Source organism: Balearica regulorum, chromosome 21 (genome assembly GCF_011004875.1).
Source record: "Balearica regulorum gibbericeps isolate bBalReg1 chromosome 21, bBalReg1.pri, whole genome shotgun sequence".
NCBI classification, from domain to species: domain Eukaryota; kingdom Metazoa; phylum Chordata; class Aves; order Gruiformes; family Gruidae; genus Balearica; species Balearica regulorum.
In genome coordinates, this window is record NC_046204.1 from 956977 (window position 1) to 966096 (window position 9120).

Genomic DNA, 9120 nt, shown 5'->3' on the forward strand with positions numbered 1-9120 from the left:
GAGGGTAGGAAACCTTGGGCAGACCAGGTGCCCCAAATTCAGCAGCGGGTGTTTGCAGAGCGCTTTGGAAAGGATTTGCTGTATAAACACAGTGGTGGGGAGGATGCAACTGCCAGTGGCAAGGCTCCCTATGCCACTGGTCTGGCAGCGGATCCTCCTCCTGTGTCCTCCCCAGGGGCTGCCCCTGCAGGAGAATTCAGCCACCTTCTCTAAAAGTAACGTTCCCATAGCAGGAAAAGACCAGTCCGTGCTCCTGCTGGGTGCCTCCATAGTTTGACAGACCTCTCACTCAACAGTTAGCAGCCAGCACGTTTACAGGCAGCGTGGTTTTTTTTGGCTGCTGTCCCTAGCATGTCACTACTGTTTAGCCAAATGAACTGGGAGGATTATAACAGACGGGGACGCTGCTGCAAGTGACAGGCACAGAGGCAAGCGCTGTGAGAAGCTGATTTACACATCGCGTTTCGCAGCCCGAACCTCCCTTCCTGCTCAAGCAGCTCATCGGCTGCCGCTCTGCACCCACCGGCCAGCTTTCCTCAAAGGAAACGCGGTTACAGGGCAGAACGCGGTGACTGTAGTACCAAAGCTCTGCAGGGGAGCCCTGGCAGCCCGGCTCTGTCCCTTGGAAGCATCCGAGGCCACCCCGCAAGGTCCAAGGAGGTTGCGGTTGTGGATGTGCTCATGTCCGTGCCAGGTCACCAGAGCACACGAGACTGCTTAGGGCTTAGCCACCCCTGCCCTCATCGCTCCAATGCACACGTCAATTTTACAAAGCAGCATAAAGAATGAGAAACATACAGTGTTGGGAAAAGGATTTATTAAAATTCTCAAAATTTTCTTACTATTTTCAGTTCGTTGGGGACATTAAAACAGCCACCAACCTTTCCAGCTGCAGAAATGCTGTTCTTCAGCCAGTTCTAGTCCTCGTCTGTTTACGAGACAGTGTAAGTTTTCCCCACAATCATCTGGATTCCCTGGCTGTGAGCAACAGCACTGTGAGAGAGCAGAGCAAGTCATGAAGCTTTTGGAGGAGAATATGAATTATCTCAGCCAGAGAACAAAGCGCAGAAACACCCCTGAGCACCGAGAGAAATTGCAGAACGTGTTGGGCACATCTCTGAACTTCTGCTGGTTAACTGGGGGACTTTATGCTTTTGTGAAAAAATGTCTCACTTGAATATCCCCACAGGAACGTTCTTGCCACTTACTTCTGCGATTTAAATTGTTGCTTGTGTTTTTTAAGGCCAGGATGAACAGACAAGCGTTTTATCAGCTAACTTGGATTGAGGAGTGCTCAGTGAAACCACCGAGACTTGCAGTACATTAAAGGCTGCTGTAACGAAACACACTCCTCTGGCCTCAGCCGGACAGAATTATAAAAATCCCCACAGCATCCCCCAAGCCCCGAATTAAGCACAGAGTGAGCTGTGGTTTAGTGTAATGGATGGAGTCCCTGGGCTCCATTGCGGCGGACGCTGCCGTCCCTCCTTCAGCAGGGACTAACAGGGCACATGGTACCCACAATTTCTCCCAACGGGCACACGTGCTACTTTGCCTCCCCCAATAAAACAAGTGAAGATAATTACATACTTAAATCTAGGTGTTGGGCTGCTTTGCTAGCCAGAAATTTATCTGCTATCGTCAGAGGCCTTGAAGTTAAAGAGGGATTTGAGTTACTGACATAATTTGCTCCCTGAGGGCTGTGGTGATGAACTGAGAGGCATAACTGAATAATAACTCCCCGACCGCCCATCTTCTAACAGGAGCAAGCACTGCTCCAGAAGGAAGACACAACAGGAAGCAAAAGATCTGCAACATTAATAACCGATGCAGCCATCAGGCAGAATTTGTTAGGTTTTTTCCCCAGACAGCAGCCCACCAGGGAGATCTGGAGGCAAGTTCTCCTTTGCTAAAGCTCATTTTAATGTAACACAATGCTGCCTGTGGGCCAAGTCCGGGGTCTGGGCCTGCGTAACGGGCCCGGGCCAGCCGCCCTGCTTGCAGAAGGCCCCGAGGCGCGCTCCCCGCCTAGGCCCCGTCTCGCCCCACCACCGCTCCCGCCGTTTCGGCCGGAGGGGCCGCCTGCCCGCCCGATACCCCGGCAGACAGGCGATGGCGCGGCCCGGTGCCGCCAAGGCGAGCGGCTCCACAAGATGGCGAGCGCGGGCTCTTGGCCCCTCCCCAAGATGGCGGCGGGCGGAGCGCGGGGCCGAAGCCGCACGGAGCCCCGCGGCCCGGCTCTCCCGAGGCGGCGGCGGCGACCCCTCGGGCGCTGTGCGAAGGGCTCCCCGGAGGGCGGTCGCCCGGCACCCGCCTCCGCTCAGCCCGCGGGGGGAACGCCGGCCCGCCGCCAGCAGCGGGGCGGCCCCCGGACGCCGAGCCTGGTAGGAGGGACGGGGCCCGGGGCGGCCGCGGGGTCGGCAGGACGGCGTTGGGGTGCAGATAGTGACAGCCACAAACTGAGCATCACCCTGAGGGAATCACCCGGAGAGCTTAGGGAAATTCGCCGCGTTTGCTATCTCCCTGCTACTTCGCTAGAGGCCTGGGTGGAGGCGTGTGGTGCAGGGGGCCAGATTTGGGTTCCTGCCGGTTCAAGGGGGTGGCTGGCAGTTAGCGGTGTGCAGTGCTGCTAGCAAGGGGCGATAGTCCCTTTGGCTGTGGTAATTGCCATCTACAGCTTCCCTAGGGAAATTCGGTAAGCAGTGATTAGCCCCGCATGGTGCTAGTTCATGCTTTGAGGAGTAGCTTTCTGCTGGTGCTGGACTGCACGTTGTGGGTAGTGTAAGCTATCTGCTCCCCTTTTCTTTTTTCCACATACGCTTTCTACTAATTGTTTTTCTTAGTGATCCAGCCTTGGATCAAGGTGCTGCTCGCCTCATTCCATGTCCAGCCTTGCAACTAAAGAGATCTGGTGATTTCATTTCTTTCAAGTGAGCTTTAGGATCTTATCTTCTTTCTTACAGTCTTCTTCACACAAAGCAGCTGAGACACAACCTTCAAAGAGATTAAAATGTGAAAAACCTAGTCTAGGAAAATCAGAACGAGGACTTATCTGTGGAAGTGGAAACCTTGCTGCACTGGGGGAAACGCCTAAAACAGCTGATGGGGATCCAGGAGACCGCAATATCATTCAACAGAAAAAAGGTGAAAGCATTCCAGAGACTAATGAAGACAACCAGGAAAAGGAGCTTAATGTCACCAAGCTAGGTGCAGCGAAATCAAGCAGTGCTCCATCAGAAATGGACAGTGACGACAATCTGCACAATCATGTCTGCAGTGAAGAGGAGAGCAGCTGTGAGAGTGTACTGTCAGATGGAGATCTCCCAAAGAGGCCGATACAATCGGACAATAGTGCTTTCTTGGATGAAGACAGCAACCAGCCAATGCCAGTGGACCGGTTCTTTGGAGATGGCGAGTTTATCCAGGTAAGATGGTGACAGTCTGTTCACACTGCAGAGCCTCAGCTCTCTTCCACTTCACTCTCACATCTTCAAACAAAATCGTAGGCAGACTTGACCAGTATTGGGAGACATCTGGAGTCATATCCCTGTTCCCTAGATAGAATTGTGTCAATCAGAGATAAATAACTTGGCTGGGCAATTAAATCTCAGATATAAAATCTTATTTCAGTTGTTTAATACAGTACCATAAGGTAGCTATTTTTACTCATCAATAGCTGGATTATGGAGATGCAGTGTTATTCTGTCAAAATAGCTTTTCACTGGCCATTGGTTCTTTATTGTAATTCTTTGGAAAGGAAACTGGTTTCTGGCCAGCTCTGCTTTTGGGCTGATTGGGGGCCAGAACTTTAAATTCACATACCAGGTCTACCATTAACGTTGTATAACTTTGGGCAAACAACGCCGCCTTCTTTGGGGCGTTTCATGAGGAGTAGCAAGGATTGTTTGTGGAGCACTTCACCCTGTCTGCATCCTTCTCAAGCCTGCAGAAGGAAAGCTGTGAGCCGGGCCTGGTTCAGGCAAGCTCCCACAAAGCTGCTCTGCTTTAGCTATGGGTTTGTGCCACTGCTTCCAAGTGAAGAGGTGTGTGTTGGTGCCTCGTGTCGGATGTGGAAGCGTGTGAACTGATGGCAAGGTTTGCCACGACAGACTTCCCATAATGATTTTATCTTTTTCTTAAAGGATCTCCCAGCAGTGGTACTCCCAAGCACAACAATGAGCAGGCGAGAATTCAGAAGGCTCCATTTCATTGCAAAGGAAGAGGAGGATGATGAAGAGGATGCTGTCTAACAACAAACTGTAAACAAACAAAACCTTTATTCTTTTCCTTTGCAGCCACATAATGATGGCTGGCTGCATCGCTAACATAAGGTGTCTGTTTGCCTTTTCTCAGACAGAGAACTGGTAGAGTTTGTTTTTCTGGAATTGACAGATGCAGTATGCTCCCACAGTTATCTGGGGCAAAGATTGACTGAATGTTCAGTGATTTGGAAATAAAAGTGTAAGTTATCACTTTACCACTAATATTTAGGGAAAAACCCAGGGAAAACAGAAGTTCTTACTGCTTTTTTGTAAATTTGAGCCCTTATCTAGGGTGAACGTTTGGTCTTGCCCCTTTTTTAAAAATAGCCAAGAAAACCATGTTAGAGGAAGGTCCTTTTTCTTTTCATTCTGTGCTGTCTGCTGTTGCAGCAGCCGGCTGACTGCCAGCACAGAGGGACACCAGCCTCTGTGCATGTTGTGTTGCATCGCTTGCATCAAAACCAGAACCAACTCACCCTCCCAAATGCGGTCTGCATTTTTAGAAAATAATGAGCCACCTCAGGTGATTTCAGGAACTGGTAGCTCACCTGATGTTTATGATAAGACTTCTTTGAAAGCTGGATTATGCAATAAGCTTCCAGATCTTTACGGTTATAAATAGTTTCTTCTACATTTCTAAAACTATACAGAAAATGTTATCAGCAGATGGTTTAAATAAATATTAATTTCTATAGCTATAGCCTGTTAAACATTCAAAAGTTGTAAGCCAAACAAATTGTATATGCATGACATGATATTCACATTTCCACTCCAGCTGATGCATTGTTTCCATCAACGACATTTCTGGGCTCCTTTTAACTCTTAATTCTGTAACAGAAAAATCTAATTTTTTAATGGCATATTCACAGCTTTCAGCACAACTCCATCTTGAAGTAGCTCTCCCAGCTTCCCTTCAATGCTGTATTTGCTACCATCTCTCTCTAGCAAAGGTGTCTTCACACACAGATACTTGTTTTAGTTTCAGCACTGTGCACAATGGTGATTTTCGGTTTGTGGGAAGCATGCCATGCAAATGACATCGTGTCTGTCATTAGAATCTGAGCTGTGATGTCAAAACAGTGTAGTGTGTCTTTCTAGCCTGGCCACGTTACACCTCATTAACCACTCGTGCACCTCTGCCTCCACATACACACAGAGACAGATGGTGGTAGGTTTTTTATTTAGAAAAAATTCACATTGTTTACACTGACAGTCCCTGAAAGTTCAGTTGCTATCAGCTGATACTTAAAAAAAATCAAGTAAGAATTGATCTTATTTGTATTCGTTACCTGAGGTAGGAAGTGTTCTATAAAAGCAAAAATCTCTAAAGCAGCAGGTAAACATGATTATCATACAGTAACATTGCTTGTCTCGCCTGAAGCAAATGCAGGCTAGAGAGGCAGAAATTGTTTGACAGGGGAGGGAAATCTCTGGGAAAGATGACAAAGAACAGAGGTAGGAAAAGCAAAGATATGCCACGGCCTTGCTCTTCCTTCTAGGAGACACATGTCTAAAGCCTCAGCAAACAGAGCAGCCGTGGATGAGCGCAGGTCTTTTGGTATGAAGAGCTGGCAGCTCTCTCACTGCTTGCCCTTTGGTGTACCTGAAATACTGCGGTTGTCTGCCTGGAAAAGGCACAGAGCAAGCTCATTCTCCTCAGGTATCCTTTGTTTGGCTTAACAGTCAGAGAAAAGGGAATCCACAGGTCCTCTCAGCTTAGTTTTTAAGAAAGGCTTTGCCCAAGTTTCATTTCTGAGCTGTGGGCCGATGTTTGTTGTGGCAAGAGATCATGGGGCGTACTCGGCGTCGGCCTCTGGCCCCATTGCCGTACGCTGACTCGGCTGTATTAAGCGCACTTACGCGGCGTGATCGAAGGCAGGCGTGCAGTGAGAGAGAAGGCGGGAGAGCAGAATTAGGCACAATATGAATGGCTCTGTGGTGAGGCTGTGGTTGTATTACTTAGCAAGTCTCTTTTGCCAGGGACTCCTGAGTAAGTTTTTGTGTAAGAAACCAGAGCTATTTAAGAATGATACAACGTGACATGATTTTGAAAAGAGCAGAAGTCACTTCCAGAGACAGCACTATGAAATCTTGTGGTTTTGCTTCCTTTTTCTGTAAATTTTAGCTTTGTCACAGCTGAGATTATGATTGGTTTTCTTATGGCAAGCAATATGTACGAGCTTTAAATTATCCACGGTAAACAGCAGCTGATAGAAGTATTCCCAGTTCACTTCTCTTCCATCTCGTGTTTTGACAGCTTCTGCCAGTTCTGGGACAACAGCACGTTTCTTCTCTATTCTGCAGTACACAAAAGAGAAAACAATATTGCCATCAAAACTTTTGTCATAATAATCAAGTCTCCATCTTCCTTTTAGAGCGAGGCGGAACTTAAAATTGTAAACCTAGTTATGGTGAAAGAATTCATTGTTTTTCCTAGGAAATGAGCTTAGCAAATCCTGTTTGCTTCCCGAGCGTACAATGCCCGAAGTGGGTCTGAGGGTTTCTGCCAGAGGAGCCTTCACAACGGGTAACGTGGTGAGGAGGGGTACATTTCCATACAAAGGGAACTAGACCGGAAGCCAGGCAGCTAACGAGACAGCGTTATAATCCATCTTCAGGATTTTATGTTACAGAAACAGCATCCAAGCATCTTGTATCACAACACACTATTCACAGCGGAGCCAACTGCACACTGGGGGGGGGGTAAAGGCCCAACAGCTACACCTTTCCTGCTGAAGACTTGGGGCATGAAACAGGTAAGTTGGGGTTAGTGCGTTGTACGTACATGTGATCGAGATTCCAGGTACTGAAGAGGATTCTGCTTTCCCTGTTACTGTAGGGGTTGATAGAATGCTTGCATGGGCAGTCATCTCTGTCGAAAGGTCCCTGTAAAACAGGAGGGCTGCCATGAGAGGTGCTGCTCGCCACCCAGCGCTGGAAGGAACCACAGATAGATCACGCACGCTGTGCTGACCTCACCCCGCCAAACTAGACACTGCACTACGCGAGGCTCCGCGGAACCGTTGCCTTCCTCCGGTGTCGCTGTGAGTCTAGAACTGAGGCTCCGCTTCAGGAAGGGCTGAACTCACCTGGCAAGAGAACCAGCCCTCCGCAGTGCACAGGCGGGCTGTCGCTTCCTCTCTTCTGTCAAAGTAGCAGCCGTTGTATTTCACAGATCTCAGTTTGTCGGACATCAGGTCGATTATCCCTTTATATGCATCTCTTGCCGTAGGATGAACATTTGAAATAAAACTACTAACCTGGGGGGGGGGGGGAACCCAACAGTCATTCCGTGGCGCCTGTAGCAGCCAAGGCTTTTTTCTACAATCAGTATGTCACACTGTAAAAGCGTTTTATATATAGGTAGTCACAGAATTACTTTTACTAGCAGCTTAAAAATAAGTTACTTCAACAGAAACTTTTACCTCTTTCATGTAGCTTCGTATTCTGCTTTCACAACTGTATCGCATGTAGCTTGACTTGTTCTTAAAACGAGACTCTAGACCTAAAGGGAGTTAGATGGTGGTGTAACTTTGTACTTCCAGGGCTGCGCTTCTGCCGAGCTGGGAATGTATCCCTTCTTTTCACAAACTCACTATGCATGCATGTTTTTTCTTTCCCTTTTTCATTTTACTGGTTCAAGACTACCCTGGCTCTTAGCACTAAAAAGGACCAAGCAGAGCATCTCCTATGAGAGCAGTAGCTGATATTATAGTTGCTAAGTATTTCTCATTAATGTGCATATACAGAAGACTAAGAGATTGTGAAAAGAAAATGGAATTGTTTAGGAAGAACTGCAGCAATGACTTGGGAACAGGAGGGGGAACTTGCAAAAAAAGCATAAAGAAAACATCGAGAATGGTTAGCTGGCTGATACGTGCGCATTACCAACATACTGTTAGCAAATTGTTAAAAGACTGTAAATGCAGACCTATGTTAACAGAGAAAAACATATTCCAGAGCGATCTTGGATAGAACAATAGGGAACCTTGCTTTTTTACCATTTTCTGATTGGAAATATGCCTATATTTGAATGAAACTTAAAACTGCACGCTGACATCAGCGGTAACAACTGCCCTGACCAGGTACCTGGTGACAGCAGCCAGGACTCCCCGCGTGTTACACTACTTGCACAACAGCGAGAGCAGCAGCAGGGCGGAGTGGGGCCTGGTGCCCCTGCGAGCGACAGACGGACGGACCTTCAAACCATTTCTCGTCGTCCTTCTTGTCCTCGGCCGGGATGTTTCCGTGCAGGTTGTGGATGAGATCCGCCAGCAGCTTCTGCCTCCGCGGGGCCCGCTCGTCCGAGAGCAGCTTCCGAGCGGCCTCCACCACGGCGTCTCCCTGGTCGCAGAAGGCAGCCAGGAACCGTTCGATGTCGCTGGCACCTGCGGCGGGCGAGGGGCGCCGGCTTGAAGGGCCGCGTCCGGGCCCGGCCGCTGCTCCGCCGCCGGTTCTTCCCCCCGCTCCCGCTCCCCCCGCCCGGCCCCGGCGCACTCACAGCCCCGCCAGGTCTCTCCGGGGCCCAGCAGCACCAGCTCCGTCTGCGGCGGCAGGGCGCGGAAGTAGCTCTCGGTCAGCTCCGTCCCGTCCTCGTAGAGGCAGAGGCGGCTGCCTGGCAAGGGAACCTGCCCCCCGGGCGGGTGAGACGGACGGACGGGCGGGCGAGCCCGCGGCCCCGCGCCGCGGCCCCCGGCCCGCACCTGCAGCAGCCGGCAGCCCTTCCGCAGCAGCCCCCGCAGGCTCCCGGCCGCCACCCCGAACTTCTGCGGGCTGCCGCACCCGCGCAGCCGGAACGGCCGCACCGCCTCCGACATGCTGCCGCCGCCACTGCGCGCATGCGCCGCCAGGGTCAGCT

At 50.0% G+C, this 9120-nt stretch overlaps 2 protein-coding genes across 3 annotated transcripts; one reads left to right on the forward strand and one right to left on the reverse strand.

Annotated features, from left to right (window-relative positions):
* Positions 1-2136: 2136 nt before the first annotated feature.
* C21H1orf174 (chromosome 21 C1orf174 homolog) lies at positions 2137-4477 on the forward strand. Its single transcript, XM_075773622.1, has 3 exons — positions 2137-2384; positions 2964-3425; positions 4143-4477. Exons 1-3 carry the CDS (start codon positions 2154-2156, stop codon positions 4248-4250), a joined length of 801 nt encoding a protein of 266 aa, XP_075629737.1. The 5' UTR covers positions 2137-2153; the 3' UTR covers positions 4251-4477.
* Positions 4478-4998: 521 nt separating this feature from the next.
* On the reverse strand, positions 4999-9110 carry DFFB (DNA fragmentation factor subunit beta). 2 transcript variants are annotated; one of them, XM_075773621.1, is made up of 7 exons: positions 8966-9096; positions 8764-8890; positions 8462-8650; positions 7688-7767; positions 7352-7522; positions 7048-7148; positions 5424-6560 (listed from the first exon to the last, which is right to left on the reverse strand). In XM_075773621.1, exons 1-7 carry the CDS (start codon positions 9077-9079, stop codon positions 6344-6346), a joined length of 999 nt encoding a protein of 332 aa, XP_075629736.1. In that variant the 5' UTR covers positions 9080-9096; the 3' UTR covers positions 5424-6343. The 2 variants fall into 2 exon arrangements, with proteins under 2 accessions (XP_075629735.1, XP_075629736.1); XM_075773620.1 differs by having other exon boundaries at positions 4999-6560; positions 8764-9110.
* Positions 9111-9120: the final 10 nt, after the last annotated feature.